Source organism: Ananas comosus, linkage group 11 (genome assembly GCF_001540865.1).
Source record: "Ananas comosus cultivar F153 linkage group 11, ASM154086v1, whole genome shotgun sequence".
NCBI classification, from domain to species: Eukaryota; Viridiplantae; Streptophyta; class Magnoliopsida; order Poales; family Bromeliaceae; genus Ananas; species Ananas comosus.
Genome location: NC_033631.1, coordinates 11754170 through 11774097, shown reverse-complemented (window position 1 = coordinate 11774097; position 19928 = coordinate 11754170). Strand labels below are relative to the sequence as shown.

General features: G+C 40.8%; 3 protein-coding genes across 3 annotated transcripts; 2 read left to right on the top strand and 1 right to left on the bottom strand.

Moving 5' to 3' along the window:
• On the bottom strand, positions 158–6568 carry LOC109717584. The gene is made up of 5 exons (XM_020243430.1): positions 5822–6568; positions 4152–5018; positions 3087–3542; positions 2019–2208; positions 158–1544 (listed from the first exon to the last, which is right to left on the bottom strand). The coding sequence occupies exons 1-5, from the start codon at positions 6401–6403 to the stop codon at positions 619–621; spliced, it is 3021 nt and encodes a 1006-aa protein (XP_020099019.1). The 5' UTR covers positions 6404–6568; the 3' UTR covers positions 158–618.
• On the top strand, positions 10911–14065 carry LOC109717328 (dehydrogenase/reductase SDR family member on chromosome X-like). The gene is made up of 9 exons (XM_020243056.1): positions 10911–11182; positions 11251–11317; positions 11951–11979; positions 12073–12281; positions 12625–12743; positions 12937–13053; positions 13154–13229; positions 13405–13558; positions 13658–14065. The coding sequence occupies exons 1-9, from the start codon at positions 10952–10954 to the stop codon at positions 13811–13813; spliced, it is 1158 nt and encodes a 385-aa protein (XP_020098645.1). The 5' UTR covers positions 10911–10951; the 3' UTR covers positions 13814–14065.
• LOC109717327 (chaperone protein ClpB1-like) lies at positions 14655–19828 on the top strand. Its single transcript, XM_020243055.1, has 8 exons — positions 14655–15674; positions 15807–16137; positions 17249–17430; positions 17526–17807; positions 17991–18331; positions 18414–18693; positions 18793–18990; positions 19146–19828. The coding sequence occupies exons 1-8, from the start codon at positions 14853–14855 to the stop codon at positions 19452–19454; spliced, it is 2745 nt and encodes a 914-aa protein (XP_020098644.1). The 5' UTR covers positions 14655–14852; the 3' UTR covers positions 19455–19828.

The following is a 19928-nucleotide window of genomic DNA, read 5'->3' as shown; positions in this document are numbered from 1 at the left end:
GCAAAACAACTTATGTTAGATGAGGTTATTTTGGGTCGGTCCGTCTCCATTCTTTTTCATTCCCATAGCATTCGATATAGCACAAATCATCAAATACAGAATACAAATAAAGAAAAAATCATTACCACAGTGATTGCTCGATAGCAAATACAAATGATTGCAAGCAGTAAACCTCATCCTGATAGTTAAATAGAACTTATTCACAACTGATTCAAAGTAGCAGGTCGGAAAAAACTAAATAAACATTAATAATATAACAAAGAACCAGAAAGCTCCTGCTAACCCAAAGAATAAATAACTAACCTTCATGATATCACGTAACTAAAAGAATGATTGAAGCATTCTAACTTTTACAAACCAACTCTCAAACAAACCAAATCCCATATTTAAGTCAGTAGTATTACATCACCTAAAACCGATCTGATAAGGCGAATATAGTCTGGTGTAGAAAACACTGCCCTCGAAGGTATCATGATGCTGCAATCAGAACGATCGAGAACTCAATGATTCTCCCAAACCTGCGCTGGTAATATAGATATACAGAACGCATACAGACAAGCCTTGCCAAGGAGCTACTAATAAATCACCTGTAGATACTACGTACTGTTTTATAACATCTTATAGCTTCTTTGGAAGGTTGTAGGTTTTCTTCAGGAACTTAGTGGCTTGCTCATCATTTCTATAGCACAAAATGCGTAACAATGTATTGGCCTCATTCGGGCTCCAATGCCCGGATGTTGGCGGCAAAGGAAACCGCGATTTGGCTTGAGAACCATATGCTTCAACAATCATTCTTCTGAACCGTTCGATCAGGCTCTCTGTATCAGTTCGGAAGAGCGGTAATACGTTCTTCACTTGGCTCGCTGCCTTCTCGACCAACTCTTCAGGCAAACCATCCCCATCCGCCAAAAATAAATCTTTGAGAGATTTAAAATCATCTTCAATCATCCGAGCATCTTGTTTAGTGAATGCACGCAAGGGGCCGCCTGCTAAAAGCACTAGCAAGAAGCCATCAAAAGAAGCTTTCATTAAAGCAGTTATTGCTCGGTTACGCACTCTGTCATGCATGGTATTTGATATCGTTTCTAGGGTTGGGTCAAGCTCTCTTAGGAAGGGCTCAATTCTAGAAGACGCGGTCTCACCAACGTAAAGGCTGTCCCACAGAACATGACTTAGATCATGAAAGATCACCTTATAGGCTGTTGTCTCACAAAGCTGTTGAATCCCTTCTTGGCAAGCTGACAAGGAGAGATCAAACTTGATCTCTAGCCCGTTTGATATATCAGCATGAGCAGATTCGACGTTTCTTAAACATGTTATGATTTTCTTCTCCAGGTTATCCAACTCTGTCCGAATATGATGAAGTGTGTTCATGCGCACGCAAAGCTGTGGCAATCCAAGAGAGGCATTTCCATTAGTTGAGCCAACCTGTGATCTTCTTTTCGGCACATTGTGGTGTGGTTTTTCCTTTTTCCTGAACAATTTTGAACCAACCTCACATCTTGTTAATGCAGGCAGTGCAGGGATGAAAGTATTCCGTGTTCCTGAATATAATAGTACTGATTAGTGCCAGTTTCTTCTAATAGCACCCAGATAGAAAAACAAAGTAGGTAAAATTTATGGACAATTCCTGTACTATCTCAATACTGCAACTTTAGTCCTTGACTTTTCACATAAGCACTTTAGTGCTTGAACTTTCTCATATATTCTCATTCCCTGCATACTGTCAAAAAGAAAACCTAACATTTTCCTGTACGATGAACATTTTATCCCTTCTATAAATGGCATCCTTGCTTCTTTACTCAAAACAGGGATAAAAAGGTCATTTTATAGGAAACAATTGTGTTGTCTGACTTTCTTTAGAGCCGAGGCAGGAATTGCAACACAAAGTATCGGGCACTAAGATTTAGGTCTTTTGGCAAAAATTTTCAGGGACTAAACCTCAATGTCAGGATAGTACAAGGACTATTTATGTAGTTCACCAAAAAAAATAAAGCTTTGGTTTAATTTAAACATACCACATCCTGACTTTGCTTTTGATGCATAATGTTGCAGACTTCTATCAAGTCCAATTATGAGGTCCGGCAGCAGGGCAGGGTGCATTGGTATTGGCAGCTGAAAAAATGCATCTAAAGTCTCATCAATTATCCGAAGAACCTCCACCGCAGATGGGGCGCAACTCTCCCTGTTAGCCCTGGGATTCCAAGTCTGCAAGATATTGAAGCATTAGAAAATTAAATTAAACTGACAACCAATATAAGCATAAGAATGCAGAGAGAAAGAGGGCGCAACTCTCCCTGTTAGCCCTGGGGTTCCAAGTCTGCAAGATATTAAAGCAATAGAAATTAAACTTATAACCATTATTATAAGCACAAGAATGCAGAGAGAGAGAGAGAGAGAGAGAGAGAGAGAGAGAGAGAGAGATCGTCTCATTAAGAAAAGAAAGACAAATGGAACTAAGAATACAAAAATCTAAGAGATTTCATTTTTAATTTCACAATGATAAAAATTTAAAGAGGATGTAAAAATTCAGAATATTCATTTGATCAACCTATTTCTGTTCAGATTTTAATCATTATGCTTTGGTTATTCACTCTGCACCAAGTAGAACATGAACAATTAGATCACTGGCAGTGCATCGTTCATGGTCATGATCAAAATGTATTTTCACATCACAGACACAAATCGCATATGGTGACTCTATGACACACTCATACCTACACTAGTAAATCTTACAGCATATGCATGTGAAAGTTCATTCACAGAAGAATACAATAGTCCCTCCTCTATTAGCTAATCCAGTTAATAGAGATTCACAGCAATAATAACTTGTATTAGTTTCACCAAACATGCATCACAATTAGCAACTCTAAGACACCGATATTTATATACAAGCAATACATAAGTACTATACAGATACAAACATACCAATGGGCACATAGACGCAGAAGCTCTGCTGTCACCAAAAAAAATGTGTTAAAAAATTCTAGACAAGGTAATGAGCAACCTAAGATCATGTATAAAAACTATACTGTTTTATAGCTGCAATTTGTACCAAGAATAGATAGAAAGAGAGCTAGAATCACCTCTTGCTGCAAATTCCGATCAACCCATTCCTTAAGTCTGTTCACTCTTGTTTTTATCCATTCTTTCACTAGATTAGCAATTGCAGACTCGGCCTCATAAGGTGGCATCTGACGAATTAATGACTTGCCCCCATCATCACTATCAACGGAATCTTCGACGGCAATAAGCACGAGATCTTTCTCCAACTTATCAGCAGCTTTGAGCACTTGGACTGTGTCTGGTGTTAACTCAGTAAGACCAGCTACAAATTGCTTTAACTCATTTCCATAGCAAGAATGTAGTGTCGCAACGGCAACACCTGCAGCTAGTGGATGCCATTGCTTCAATATTGGACTGAATAGCTCTTTTTCCTTCTTTGCTAGATCGCCAATGTCCTTTGCAAGGATGGAAAGGACTGGGGTAGGAGTAGCCTGATTTTTTGATGACCGTCTATTTGAATCTGCTTGTTCCATTCTCTGCAGAAATCAACCATTTAAACCGCAATAAGCAAGGATGTAATGATGCTTATCCCAAAAAGTGCAGCATAATGTTGTAAAACCCATAATTTTCACTAAAAATAAGCAACAAAAAGCATCTCCCTGTGCATACTGAGGGCTTCTTTGGCCCCACTATAAGATGCAGTGTTGTTTGAATAACACGATTAGAAGGGCCATAGTAAATTCGCCCAATAATTTCTCCCTGTAACAAAATCAGTAGCTCCATAGTGGAGCTTCTACTTATAGGCTAGAAGCCTTATTTCAGTTCCCACCAAAGCAGAAGCTCCAGGCTTTTCTTTTTGCAATATGCTCTATCAAAGTGATTGCAGCTAAAAGTAGAAGTACAAAAGAGGGCTAAACAAGCAATAAAACAAGAAATGAGAATAAATAAGTTTTAGTATATTTAAAAGCTAAACTCGTGTGATTTTCAGACAAGTTCGGTTTTAACAATATATTTGGAAAATAAATATCAATGAATCAAATCCAACAATAAACATGAAATTCCAGTCGGAATCACCAAACCATGCATAATTGAAATCTAGGTGATCGTTAGAACAATAGAAAGAGAAAAGAGAATGGATTGCCTACTTGAGCAAAAGCAGTACGGAGAGACGATCGTATGTAAGTGTCAATCCTGCTGCGAGCTACATCAGTTTCTTCTTTCCTCTTACGACGGTATTCATTAGATATATCTTCAACAAGAATTTTAGCAGCTGTCACTCCTATAGAGACAATACTCGGCATAGACTCAATGTTACTAGAATTGAAGGTCTCATGATAAGCCAGAAGTCTTTTTTCTGTCCAACCCATTATTGAGCTGAGTGTTGAACTCAGAATTTTAGAATAAACTGGATCCTTTGTCGTTTTAGCATCCTTTGCAACCTCAGCTAACTGATTATCAGCCTCAAACAGGAGATCATTGTCTACTTGACCGGTGGTAACAAAACGGCTGAATAAAACCCAAGTAAAACAAAGATTGTGAAGCATCTGATTGATTCCGAGGATAACCCAAGTCTTTTTTATTTGCTCTAATACCTCCAAGCTCTCTTCCACAATGGAACCTTCCTCACCATTATCAAAGCAAGCTTCTATCAGCATATGGTATAGATGGAGATTAAGTGGAAATCCATCTGCCCAATGGCAGGCGTCTGAAGATCCATCAAAGGATCTGCAAGCGAGGGCAGTAACAGCGCTACGTAAAATCTGCATTGATTCTGAATTCCTTCCAGTTTCAAGTGGCCTATCTGAAGCTCCGCGTATGATCTGGCGTAGCCTTTGAGCTGAAACATCCGATTTCTCTAGTGGAATAAGTGGGTGTAGAAGTAATCCAGCTTCGAGGAGCTTCAAGTTCCTGATCTTCCAGGCCTCATATTCTTGTGGGTCTGGAAAATCTGATGCTTTGAACTGTTGCAGTAGTTCTAGGGGCAAAACCATAGCCTCTACACGTCTCCCAAGCTGTTAAGTAACGTAAGACACAAAGGAAAAAAGAGGAAGTCAAATTCTAACATTGAGAAAACTTGCATGTGACTGTATTCTAGCATCAAGCTTATAGAATTTCTCATCTTAGGCTTCACAAATTTTGACATATATGCAAACAAGAAAACAATTATGTTTGACTAACATACTAATTTTTCTTAAACAATGCGTGTATTACAGCAGAGGAAACTCAAATTGAATTATACAACGGGAAGCAACACACAATAACTGAAAACTATAGTTGGGGATAAGCTACACTTGCATCTTCAAATGTAGATCAAGGCAAAGAGCATGGTGATTCTTTAAGCAGTTAGCTCCTACTAAACCTAAGAAAGACAATATATCGTAGCACAATAACAATGCTTGTCTACTGTCAACAGGCCCGATTGTAACACAACAGGTAGCTGGAAAGATATGGGCAAAAATATCCTGAACACTCATTGCAAACTAGCATGCTAGGACAGAGAAAGAGATAGCCCTAGCAAACAACAAAAAATGCATTTGCCATCTAAAAAATTTAACAAAAGGTAATTCGCAATGCAATTGTAAGATGGAAACCTAAAGCTCAATTCAGCAACTTCGGCACAAATAACCTGGTCAAAACTTGCAGATTAGATCTACAATAAAACCCCAGAAACCAATTGCAGATCTCTTGTAACAAAAGAGTGCACTAAAATTCAGAGTGAACCCTACTAAATTTGATGATTGAAGTTCATGAATATGTACGGATTTACTAAAAATAGTACTAAAAAAAAAGAAGAACCCTAAGATCGAGAGCTCACTTGTCCCGCCGCGACCCTAAGCAAACCCCTCCGGATCCGAGCATCGCTCTGCTCCGAGATCCGCATCTGAATCCTTATAAGCTCTCCAGCAGAGATCTGCTTCTTCGCCGAGGACTTCGCGGGGCTCCCGTCCTTTCCGGGGCTCTTCTTCGACGCCGACAACGATTTGAGCCCTAGGGCCTTCTTCATCTTGCTCGCGGCGGCGGAGGTGAGCGATCGCTGCAGCGACGGCGAGGCGGAAAGCGGCGAGGCGGAGAGCGACGGCGACAGCGACCGGTCTCCGGCGGCGGCGCCGGGGGAGGAGGAGGAGGAGGTCGGGGTGCGCTCGGACTGCGGAATGTAGGTGAGGGGCTTCCCCCCGGAGGTGCGGGACGCGGCGGCGTAGATCTCGTACGCGGTCTCGCGGAGCTCGGAATCGGAGAGGGCGCACCCCAATTGCCCAAAGGGGCAGGGGAGATCCGCGGCGGCGGAGGCGGCCATGGAGAAGGAGGAGGAAGAGGAGGAGGAGAGCCTTAGGGTTTCGCCGTTGATCTCCCTCTTCGACTCCCCTAGGGTTCCCCGATCTCGGAAGAGGCGCGCCATCCACGCAGGGTAGAAGCAGAAGAAGAAGAATAATTCAGATTATTCTTCTTTTTTTTGTGTCCTTCTTTTTCTACTCTCTCCTTTCGCTCATGGAGAAAGGGACTCGTGATAGCGATTGTTTTTCTTTTTTCTTTTTTCTTTTTTTTCTCTGTTTTCCGTGTGTGTGTAATTTTATACTGGGTCTAAGGAAAGGGATAGGAGAGAAGTGGAATAAGAGAGGAGAATAGAGCGAGAAGGGTTTAGGGAGAGTAGGGAGATAAAGTCCAAACGTAGATTGGACTCTTTATATGAGAGAACAAGTGGGGAAATTTTTTTATTATTTTTCGATTTTCCGGTGATTTGGATAAAATAATTTGATTTTTGGCCAATTTATGCACCACATATATCACATCAAACATCAATAATTCATATAAAACAAATTCTTTTGAGTTATTCGTAATGGCTCAAAAATAAATTCTATTAACAAATCACGACGATATTATAATAGACCTATAGGCTATAACAATGCTATCTCTGCCGAGTACTAAAACTTACAATTATATTGGATTTTGAGAGGTTGTGAATTTGAGAGTTCAATTATGGTACTTTTAAAAACACCAGGTACTTAGTACTTGTAAGTTCTCTGCCGTTAAATCTACCAATTTGATTATTTTCATCGGTTAGATTATGCTATTTAACTTATTATCCACTCAACTCTAAGAGATCATTATCATCCTAACCATATATTGCTTAATCCAAGGGTCGAAAATCTATAAGCATCAATGACTTGATGCTTTTAAAAGCATAGAAGCTCAATTCGTGAATGTGATGTATAATATATGGTTCCATATGGAAATCTAATTCTTTGTTTTGGGCTTTAATGTGACCTTTAATTAGCCTCTTTTTCTGATTATTGTAATCTCAGCATTGGATGCATTAATGCCTGGGATACCAACACACAAGAAAAAGGGTAAATAAACCAAAGGAAAAAAGGGTAAATAAACAAAAGAATCAGCATTCCTAGTTCCTTGTATATGAATCGGACCCATCAACACACAAAGAAAAAGAAATAAAGGTTAAGATAAACCAACCACTCTATTGCTTGAACTTGGTAATGATCTTTGTAAATTACTATTGGTATATTGCTTGCTTTAAATATAATGTATGTATGTTAAAATATATAATTTGGATAACCAGCTGTTAGTCAATAATAAGAAAGATCAGGAGAAACATACAACCCTTCGAAACATTCAGCACCGTGAACTGACTAATTCAAAACCATCTAACGTTCACGTGGTTTCTTTTTTCTTTTCTTTTTTTTCAAACATACATACTTAGTTATTAATGGCTTGTTTGGTTTACGATTTGTAATATTTTAATAATTTTTTATATTTTTTATAAAAAATATTTAAATTATTAATTACTCAATTCAAGTTAGATAGTCATATAAAGTGTTAACGGAATAATAAAATCAGGGCTAGGCTGGTATACTATTGGTAGTATGGAGTCCTCCGTACCATCAAGTTGTTTTCAATGATGCGGCTTCCAAATCGACTATCGGCTCCGTTAGACTTGACCTATACTATTAAAAGTATTTGGAAACTAAATTTTATTATTTTTCAACATCATTTGGCTACTGATCAAAAAGTTTCAGAATTGACAAATTTAATACATTTGTGAATTTAACGGTGTAAAATAATTCAAATCTGATGAAATTTTTATAGAAAATTCTTTTTACTTTTTAGAGTAAAATCAGTACCTCTGATCTTAAATTCAAATTTTTTATTATTATTTTTTATGAGATTTTTATTTTCAACCGTTCATTTTTAGATTACTTGTTTGATAGGTAAATGATATCGAAAAATTATGAAATTTAATTTCCAATTACTTTCAGCAGTGTAGATCAAGTCTAACGGAGCCGATCGTCGATTTGGAAGCCGCATCATTGAAAATAACTTGATAGCACGAAAGCCTCCGTGCTATCGATAGTATACCAGTCTAGCTCAATAAAATTATTATTATTGATTTTTAAATGATAGAAATATCAGATAGTTCTTAACAACCTATAAACCTAAGTGACTTGATAACTTAGTAGGAAATTTGTCATTCTAAATATAAAAAATATATAATATTTTCTAAATATTACAAATCTTAAACTAAGCAGCTCCTAAATATAATACATTAATTACTTTTTAGTCAAAAAGAAGCTAAAATGAAGAAACATTCCTAAACTTACGGCGATTGTCATTTATCCGCTTAAAATTCAGAAACTTATATATCCGCCCTTGATGAATCATGTCAATTAATAATTGATTCGTTATGTAGTCATATCAATTATTTCAAGACATATATGAATTACATATTATCAAATGAAGAAACCGATAACGTGTCTTAACAACTAATTTATTCAGGAGAAGATAAACATGAGTGCCTAATCAAATGCATAGCTAGTGATTATAGAATTTGTTAGAGGACATGTTTGTATAAAAATGTGACTTAAAACACCTAAGATAACATGTGCTCTAACTTGGGATACCAATCAATGAGATAATATTTAATTTACCCAATCATTAGTAATCACCACAGAGGGAGATATGTATTGGCAAAGGCATCTTGACACATGAAGAAATCCTGCTTGCTTCTAAGGAATGCTTTATTGTAAGCACTGGAGGGAATTTTTCTAATTAACAGAGTATTTGAGAAATAAAAAAAAAGTATGAAACCTCTATTCTAGTTTGAAGTATAAAGAAAATTCTCAGTCGGAAAAGCAGAAATTCTAATTTATTATTTTTAATTTCGAAGGTAGTTACTGAACGTGTATTAAGATAGTTTTTTAAGCTTTATTTATTTTATTTAGAAATAAATTTAACTGAAAATATGAATCAACTAGGATTCGAACTTGGGATCTCGAGTACCAACCATCAAACCCCTTGCCACTTGCTCTAGGGACGGTCGGTATGTATTAAGATAGCTGTTCTTTTATTCATCAGCCGCGCGCTATGACTAGACAAAAGCATCCTAAGTTTCTTTTGATCTAGCTTATATTTTTACTTTCGGCTACAGTTATCCAGAATAGAATAGTTAATGAGCATAAACAAAAAATCTGAAATTTTTGTTACAGAATGTAACTATCTATCCAAAACCGGATCCATTACCTTATCTTTGGATGACAAGCTAACAAATACACTCTACAAATCTTACGGATTCAACATGAATCCAACCCATGAACACACACAACACTCCTTAATTACCTCCCCCTTTTCCTTTGAGCCTTATCTCACCTCCCCATCTTTTTTTTAGTCCCCATGCACCAAAAGTGCCCTTTTTGGGTGCATAGAGTAATGTCTAAGGTTGCATTATTTTTTGTGTTTTTTTTTTTTGAAAAAGAAAAGGATATAAGATGCCTTTGGATGGTAAATGGGGACACCTGTGGAAGTGTGGAGTCACTGAAAGGGAAAGGAACATGGGTGCTCGTGGCCTACAGCGGTGGCCTTATTTTCTTATTAGAACACTCTGGTCTCAGTGGCCATCTGGGTTTTGACAAAGATAACCCACCAAACTTATACTTTGTCATTTAATTATCAAACTGTGGCTTTGTCCTTGACAAGTGCCCTGGTGCAGGACATTAAAATATCGTCCAAAAATTCAAAAAGCTCTAAGACTAGAAGTGGAGAATTAGACTAATTCGCAGTGCACAGTTTAGGCCGATGATGATCGAGACCAATTTTTTAAATGATGCTGGTAAAATTATCTCTTAGTCCACTTCTGAAATTGTTATTTTATTTGCGAATAAAAAAAAAATAAAGGTATTGTATAGACAGAGAAATGTAGGCCAATGTTTTCTTCAAAATTAATGTGTTCTAAAAATGATTTGCTAACAGTGGCTCGGCCCTTTTTTTAAAGAGAGAGAAAATTAGCATGCAATCCGCTTTTGAAAATATAAAATAGCTAAATTTGAACTTGAAACCTTGGTACCAACTATCGAACTATTTGCTATTTGCGTTAGGGATGGCCCGTGGATTGGCCCATTTTAATAGGACCGAAAGAGCACAACACAATTTTTGTCATATTTTAATAGTGTATGGATCTAGTCAATTGAAAAAGTCTAGAATGTATTAATTAGCGTTCCCAACCAATCAGAATAATTTTTTTTTGGATTAATTCATTCCATCATAATTATTAAAAAAATATTTTTGATATATTTTTATTTAAAAAGTAAGATATGATTGGCTGATTATTAATAACGTGATGTTAGTGTGATATAGCATGCTACCTCGTAGTCAACCCATTAATCACAAACTAAATGCCCTGCTTAGCCCCACTCAGCTATGACAATTTTTTTCTTTTATATATTATAATTAAGCCGTATAGGATAGGAATTTTTTTTTAAAATAGTCGTTTATGTACACAGAGGTTGCATTTACAATCCTGGCCCTCCAATTTCGAACGGGTCGGATCATTCGGCGCCGAATCAACCCGCACATCATGGGTACTCCGCTCCGTTCTCGGCGCCGAATACAGGAATAATAAGTAGGGAGTTATCCCGCGGGATAGGAAATTAGGAATAAGATGGGATTCGTCGTGGATAGGGCGACGATGGAGATGGTGTGCTCCGCCCAGTTCTGGAGAATGGCCCTGCTCTGGACCCTCTCCCTCCTCTTCTCCTACCTCGGACTCCTTTTCCCCGAGCCCTTATCCTCCTTATTCCCCTCCCTCCGCCCCAATCCCTCTTATCCTCGCCGCGGCGTCTCCCTGAACCCTAGCTCCGAGCTCGAGAGACCCATTTGCGTCGTCACCGGCGTGAGCAAACCCTAACTCCGAGCTCTATACTGTTTTTGGCTTCTTTTTGAATCATTTTGTGGCTGTAGGCGACGTCGGGATTGGGCGCGGCCGCGGCGAGGGAGCTGGCGCGCGAAGGTTATCACGTAGTTCTCGGTAAGGATCGTGTGTTATGGTGGTCTAATTCTTATTCGTTTTCTCTGATGCATTTTATCAAACACTTGTGCTGTGCTGCTATTGGTTCTGAGGTCGGATTGGGACTTGTTTTAAGTTTCTAACTTGCTTTGTTTGCAGTATCCTTTAAATCTCTTGCTGGGTTTACTAATTTTAGTATGATAATCGCGATGTATAATTATATTTGGTGAATATAAAACTCGTGGTTTGTATGTTGGAGCCTTACTGAATCGTAGCTTTGCCTACAGAATGGGTTGTAGGAATGTTGTTGATTCTAGTGGCAAATCAACAAATTCATCGTCGTCTTGAGTGCGTATTTGTCTTATCTGTTGATCTTAGTGGTAGCTCCTATAAGCATTGATTGTATGTAAATGCATGCTTATTTCTGGTTAATAACACCATATCTAAGGAGGATTGGTCAAATAGAATTAAACACAATGATACGTGCCTATTGTTATGAAAAGTTGGTTTAAGTATGGTAAATAACACTTCGGCTTGTCTACTATTCTCGTAAAAAGTCCTTAATATAGCATAAATACTTTTTTCCTCTAACTTAAATTTTGCCTTCTGTCAGTGTCTCTGAACTAAGTATGTTTCATATTCTCTGACTACCAGCTGGACGTTCATGTCAATTGCTGTCAGAGGTATATCCACTGGGCTTAACCGATAAATCTCTGATCATATTCTCTTAATAATTTATATCTTATTATGTAATTTTTTTTCGTCTTATGTGACAGACCATGCAAAAAATCAAGCAGCAACAGAGCGATGCCTGCCTTGATGCATTTCAGGTTGACTTGTCGTCTATTCATTCCGTTGTGAAGTTTGAAAGTTCCTTAAAGCAGTGGCTTTTGGATTCGAATCTGCACCCTTCTATACAACTCCTGATAAATAATGCTGGCATATTAGCAAAATCGTGTAGAGTTACTGCTGATGGATTTGACCAGTAATCTCTCCATCCCCTTTGAACTATGCTTTTAAAGCTACTCTTTTTTTTTTCTTTGTATATTGTGCTGCTTTCTAAGTAGAGGTCCTTTAGACTCCTTTTCAGCCTCTTGATGCCATACATTGTACGTGTTGATTTTGGTTTAATGAGATGGTTATTGTTATATCGGATGTAATGGTGATTAATTCCTTTACCACCAATCTATGTCGTTGAAAATTTTTATGCTTTGTATTCCTGGGGCATTAGAGTATCAACTATCATATAATCTTTTTATTCAGTAAAAGCATCATGATTCCACTCTTTTTAACTCTAAGACCACTCAAATTTATCATTTACATTGCAGGATGGTGCAGACAAACTATATCGGTGCATTTGTTCTGACCAACATTCTCTTGCCTTTACTCAAGAACAGCCCGGTGCCTTCTCGAGTTGTTAATGTCACATCTTTCACTCACCGATGTGGTAAGCATGGTTATATATTTATATCATTAGATCCTTTGCTGGAAAGTTCCTATATTTTAGAGGATGAAGTTCAAGGAAATTTTGGCAATTGTAGTGGGACTAGTTCAAGGAAATTTTGGCAGTGGTTACTTATTTATATCATTAATCACTGTCCTGTGCTCAGAATTAGAGCTAACTATGCAGTTTTCTACAGTTACATTTTCAGCATCGAGTGTGGATGTGTCAAAGGAAACACTGGCTAGGAAAAATCTCTGTTTCCTGCCAGCATCGAAACCATATCCATTTGCTTGGACTTACGAGTATTCCAAATGTACGTTTATTCTCAAATCCTAAGAAAGAAAGCATATCTTAAGAAAGGGGGACAATCCTTCATGTCTCGTCTTTAAGTGATGGATTTTTCTGTTTCACAGTTTGTCTACTCTTACTCTCGTATGAGCTTCATCGACAACTCTATGTGCTGGACCCAGCTTCTTCTGTCTCTGTCATGTAAATACTCACTAACTTTGTTGAATGGCCATATAGTGCGAGATTGTCTTGACTTGTATCATACACACAATTTAGCAATCTATTTTTCATCTTCTACTGCTCTTAAGAGTCTACCATTTCTCACAAGAATTTGCTTTATTAAACTAGAGAGTGAAAATCGCTGTATATATTACAGTGCTGCTGATCCTGGAGTGGTGGAAACCAGCATTATGCGAGAAGTTCCTCCTCGTCTTTCGCGACTAGCTTTTATGGTTCTGAGACTATTGAACCTTTTGCAATCACCTGATAAGGGAGTTAGCTCCGTCATAGACGCCGCCTTGGCACCGCCTGTATGTTGTTTTTGTTTTTCCTGCTGATTTAGTTTTTGCTGATAACGGAGGGTAAATTGTTGTGATATTTGTTTTTTTTTTTTAAAAAAAAATTTTCAGGATGCATCTGGGAAATACTTCTTTGGTGGAAAAGGGAGGACTATAAGATCCTCTTCACTCTCTTATAATTCTAAACTAGCAGAGGAGCTGTGGCTAGCCTCTTCACTGCTGTTTCAAGAAACCCAGCACGCAGTGAAAGATTCGGAGACCAATTAATAGTGGAGTTTATAAACAGAGGAATGCCTTCGTCATGTGAAGAGTTTGCGTCCTTGGGGCTCAAAATGTTAATGTATTTGTGAATTAGTTTTCGGATATTACCGGGGAATTAGATGACTGGGTGACAAAGCTTTCCCGTACGGAAACTGCCTAAATATTAGTTTATTGGGAATGTGTAGTTTAGATAATAAAGAATTTCGGAAAACTTGGCGGTATGTTAGGAACTTTTCAAGGATACTTATGTTTGTGACATCTTGTGTGCTTGTCATGTTAGCGTCTTTTATACTGGTACACTCATTGGTATAAAAACGAAAATCTCGGGTGGTGCTTCGATTCGATCGAAGAACACAGATAATAATTTTTTTTTTTTTTGAGAGATAACACAGATAATAATATTGTTCCAGATTCGTATAGAGTGGAGCGGCTTGTTCGAAAAATAAAAAAAAAAAATAAAAAAATAAAAAATCTTGCCCAACTCTGATAAGTTATTATTATTAGTATAATTCAGTGGATTTTAATAATGTTTTATTAAAATAATAATTTATTTAAAATTAGAGGGATAATTTCTAATAAAGGAATATTTAAGAAGAAGATCGTTGACGGTCTACGGTTGACGCTGTGAACTAATGTGCATGGATGGTGTCATCGAGCGCTCCATTTGAAGGGAAATTGTACATGGACATCGTGTACTGGACCGGAATAGAAAAAAAAAAAAAAAAAAAAAAAAAAAAAAAAAAAAAAAAAAAAAAAAAAGCCCAGAAGTCGGAAGGGAGAAGCTTCCGAATGGCGACGTGGTGAACCAAACTCAAGCAAACGTCCCCACCGCTGAAGTACCGTACCGCCCCGCTTCGTCGCTCCAGCACCTTCTCCTCTCTTCTCTCCGGACACGTGGCGATCCCTCCTCGCCTCTTCCCCTTCTTTTTAAATAGAGTTTTGATCCTCGCTCCTCGCACTCGCAAATGCACAGCAAGTGAAGAACGTACTGTTGGACGCCGACGACTCCCCGAACGCAAAAAAGATCGGCGGCGGCGGCGGCGCCATGAACCCGGACAAGTTCACGCACAAGACGAACGAGGCGCTGGCGGGCGCCCACGAGCTGGCCCAGGGCGCGGGCCACGCGCAGATGACGCCGCTCCACGTCGCCTCCGCCCTCGCCTCCGACCCCTCCGGCCTCCTCCGCCAGGCCATCTCCTCCGACGCCTCCTCTGCCGACGCCGCCGACGCCTTCGAGCGCGCCGTCGCGCGGGGGCTGAAGAAGCTGCCGTCGCAGTCGCCGCCCCCGGACGACGTGCCGGCGTCGACGGCGCTGGTGAAGGCAATCCGGCGCGCGCAGAGCTCCCAGAAGGCCCGCGGCGACTCCCACCTGGCGGTGGACCAGCTGATCCTGGGCCTGCTGGACGACCCGCAGGTGGCGGAGGCGCTCAAGGAGGCCGGGGTCAGCGTGGCGCGGCTCCGGTCGGCGGTGGAGAAGCTGCGCGGGGGGGAGGGGCGGCGCGTGGAGAGCGCGTCGGCCGACTCGAACTTCCAGGCGCTGAAGACGTACGGGCGGGACCTGGTGGAGGCGGCGAGCAAGCTGGACCCGGTGATCGGGCGCGACGAGGAGATCCGGCGCGTGGTGCGCATCCTGTCGCGGCGGACGAAGAACAACCCCGTGCTGATCGGCGAGCCCGGGGTGGGCAAGACCGCCGTGGTGGAGGGGCTCGCGCAGCGCATCGTGCGCGGCGACGTGCCCAGCAACCTGCTCGACGTGCGCCTCGTCGCCCTCGACATCGGCGCCCTCGTCGCCGGCGCCAAGTACCGCGGCGAGTTCGAGGAGCGCCTCAAAGCCGTTCTCAAGGAGGTCGAAGACGCCCAGGGCAAGGTATAAGGTGCTCTGCTTTATTCCAACCGATCGATTACAATTTACTCCTCTGCTTTTAATAATAATAATCTTTCTTCTTCTTCTTCTTCTTCTTCTTCTTCTTCTTTAATGTTCGATCGATCGATCGACAAGGTCATTCTCTTCATCGACGAGATCCACCTCGTGCTCGGGGCGGGGCGCACGGAGGGCTCCATGGACGCGGCGAACCTGTTCAAGCCAATGCTCGCGCGGGGGCAGCTGCGGTGCATCGGCGCGACGACGCTGGAGGAGTATCGCAAGTACGTGGAGAAGGACGCGGCGTTCGAGCGGCGCTTCCAGCAGGTGTACGTCGCGGAGCCGAGCGTGGACGACACCATTAGCATTCTCCGAGGGCTCAAGGAGAGGTACGAGGGCCACCACGGCGTTCGGATTCAGGACCGCGCTCTTGTCGTCGCCGCGCACCTCTCCCACCGCTACATCACGGGTCAGGATACACTACTCTACCATTGTTGTCCAATTTTGCCGAACATGCATGTTTATTTAGAAGGAATTGATTCGATATCGTAGGTAAGTGTGCTTAGTTGCAGAGATTTGATTGATCATATATATAAGGGTATTCAGAAAAGATTTTTTTTTTTTTTTTTTTTTTTTTTAGAGACAGAGAGAGATAGGTAGAACGCAGACCTGGCAAACGGGCGGGTTGGGTAACCCGCGGGCGGGTTATTGTACCCATAGGTTATTTGGGCATGGATAAAATTTACCCACAAGTTTTTGGATAACCAACATCATTACCCATACCCATTGACGGGTGGGCGGGTGGGTATGCGGGTTACCCGCAAATTTTTTTTTCTTTTATATTTTTTAAATACAAAATACATATATATAAGTTTTAAAAATATAGCATAACTCATTATTTAAAATATCATAACATTCAATAAAAATATTTAAAGTCTTAGAGCTTAAAAATTTTGTAAAATAAAAGACGTGATAAAAAATTAGAGTTAAAATTTATAGGATGAATAAATAAAAATATATATTTTTTAATTAAGAAAATATATTTTGTAATTAAAAAAATATATGTGCGGGTACCTGTGGGTACCCGCGGGTTACCCAAAATGCCCATAGCTTAATGGATACCCATCCGTTTTACCCGTAATTTTTTGGGTTGAAAATGTTGGTATCTATATCCGCAAATTTGCGGGTAACCCGCAGGCACCCGTGGGTATGGGTCGAGATTGCCAGGTCTAAGCACGCTATCTGCTTCGTTTATTTCATTTAGAAATAAACTTGGCTAGAAATGTGAATCAACTAGAATTCGAACTTAGGTCTCGGATACCAACCATCAAGCCCTTTGCCACTTGCTCTAGGGACGGTCGGTGTATTCAAAAAAGAATTAGAATAATATATGGATAGTCCATATATAATTCCTACATATACCGCGGTTTGGTTTGAAGTGAAGTAGATTGTCCTTTTTATCTTGCTTAATGTTAGCTGAAACAAACGAGTCATTTAGCAGTCCCATTTAGATCTCTAGCTTCCGAGAACACGTACGTAATTAATTCTAATGCTGATGGATCGGTGTTAACTTTTCCAAGGCCGATACCTTCCTGATAAAGCAATCGACTTGGTCGACGAGGCTTGTGCAAATGTCAGGGTGCAGCTTGATAGCCAACCTGAAGAAATCGATAACCTGGAGAGGAAGAGGATTCAACTGGAAGTTGAGCTGCATGCGCTTGAGAAAGAGAAGGACAAGGCGAGCAAAGCTCGGCTTCTCGAGGTGCCTCTCTTATATTAGTCGCGCGATAATCTTTTCCGAGTTTTCAAAGATTCTAATAACGGCATATGGATGGACGAATTCGTGGTTTGTCTCAGGTCAAAAAGGAATTGGATGATTTAAGGGATAGGCTGCAGCCGCTGAAGATGAAGTACCAGAAGGAAAAGGAGAGAGTTGACGAGATTAGGAGACTGAAGCAGCGTCGGGAGGAGCTGTTGATCTCGTTGCAGGAGGCGCAGCGGAGAATGGATTTGGCTCGTATTGCCGATCTCAAATACGGCGCCCTGCAAGAGATTGATGCTGCGATCGCTAAGCTTGAAGGCGATACGAGTGAGAATCTGATGTTGACGGAGACCGTTGGGCCGGAACAGATTGCAGAGGTATTTGCATATTACCGGACTTTCAATCAAACAGCTACTACATTGCTAGCACCATTTGGTACCAAATAACTAAACCAAACCTAATTCGAGTTCCATTCGATTTGTTGATTTAGGCGTTGCCAACGACGAGACTGTTCGATTCTGTTCTGATTTTGGTATGCCAATTGGCTGTTGCTTTGATAGGTCGTTAGCAGATGGACCGGCATTCCTGTCACTAGGCTTGGCCAGAATGAGAAGGAGAGGCTGATTGGACTCGCAGAGAGGCTGCACAACAGAGTAGTTGGGCAGGACCAGGCGGTCCAAGCGGTTGCAGAAGCAGTTTTGAGGTCGCGAGCCGGTTTGGGCCGTCCGCAGCAGCCGACGGGCTCCTTCCTCTTCTTGGGCCCAACCGGTGTAGGCAAAACGGAGCTCGCAAAGGCCCTTGCCGAGCAGCTTTTTGATGATGATAAGATGCTCATTCGCATCGACATGTCTGAATACATGGAGCAGCACTCGGTTGCCCGGCTCATCGGGGCACCTCCTGGGTAACACACTCTCTTTTTCAATTTTAACAACTTAACCTTTCGATCCTCTGATTATTTGTATGCTTGCGCTGTGATTTTTAAGGTATGTTGGCCACGAAGAAGGCGGGCAGCTAACGGAGCAAGTGAGGAGGCGGCCGTACAGTGTGATCCTCTTCGACGAGGTGGAGAAGGCGCATGTTGCTGTGTTCAACACCCTTCTTCAGGTCCTCGACGATGGCAGGCTAACCGACGGGAAAGGTAGGACAGTCGACTTCACCAACACAGTCATCATTTTGACTTCAAATCTCGGGTCAGAGTACCTTCTGGCAGGAATGGCTGGTCAGTCTTCTATGCAAATTGCGCGCGAGCGAGTCATGCTGGAGGTATAACAAAACCTTTTCTTTTTGAAAAAATAAAATTATTAATGGGTTAATAGCTTCCATTTTCGATCCATGACACGTTTTCGATATATTTGTATGCAGGTGAAGCAGCATTTCAGGCCCGAGCTGCTGAACCGGTTGGATGAGATAGTCATATTCGACCCGTTATCGCATGATCAACTCAGGAAGGTCGCCAGGCTTCAGATGAAGGACGTCGCCGTCCGTCTCGCCGAGAGGGGCATTGCTTTAGGTGTAACAGATGCTGCCTTAGATGTTGTTCTCTCTGAATCCTACGATCCGGTAAAATTTCCATATTTTTAATCTTTTTCCATCCAACTAGTTGACTTTTTAGCTGTTAGAAAATGGTTGTGAAGCAATCTATTTTTCACCAAATGTTTATTACTTATCATTTAATGGTGTTCCTTCTTCTTTTTTCTTTTTTTTTTGGATTGTAGGTGTATGGTGCTAGACCGATAAGGAGGTGGCTGGAGAAGAAGGTGGTGACTCAACTGTCGAAAATGTTAATAAAAGAAGAGATTGATGAGAACTCCACCGTCTACATAGACGCCGCCCCGGACAAGAAGGGGTTGGTATACAAAGTGGAGAAGGATGGAGGCCTAGTGAACCCAGCTACGGGGAGGAAATCGGATATTCTAATTGAGATCCCGAGCGGGGTACAGAGAAGCGATGCGGCTCAGGCAGTGAAGAAGATGAAGGCAGCACCTGATGAGGAGGATGAAGATAATGTCGAGATGGATGAGTAGGCTTTGACGGTTAAGTTTCTTGTGTTTCAACTTATCAGAAGTGCTTTTGTTTCTTGGCTTTCCGAGTATCTTACTTGTAAGCTATATGTAATGTTCTGCTGAAGCAAATGTTACTAAGATGAACACAAGGCGCTTAGGAATCTGTTTAAATGGCTCTGTTTTTTTTGGTCTTATTTCGTGTTTGGGAAGTGACCAAAAAGGAGGACACAGAAGTGGTTGAGGAAGAGGAATACGCCTAATCTTTCTGTGGTCATGGTTGTTGTGTAGTTCGAGCAAGATGGTTTACTTGCAAGTGCTTTTATACCTCCTTGTTTTCTGTTTTGCTGCTTGTCGCCATTTCAATGGAGTCAATTTTAGTTTGAGCGTTGGTGTTTTAGGCTCTTGTTGTACCTCTTCTCATCATCTGAAATTCGGAATGAATTAAGCTGGAGATAAAAAGTATCGGTTACTCATGTGTGCACACGTACGCATTAA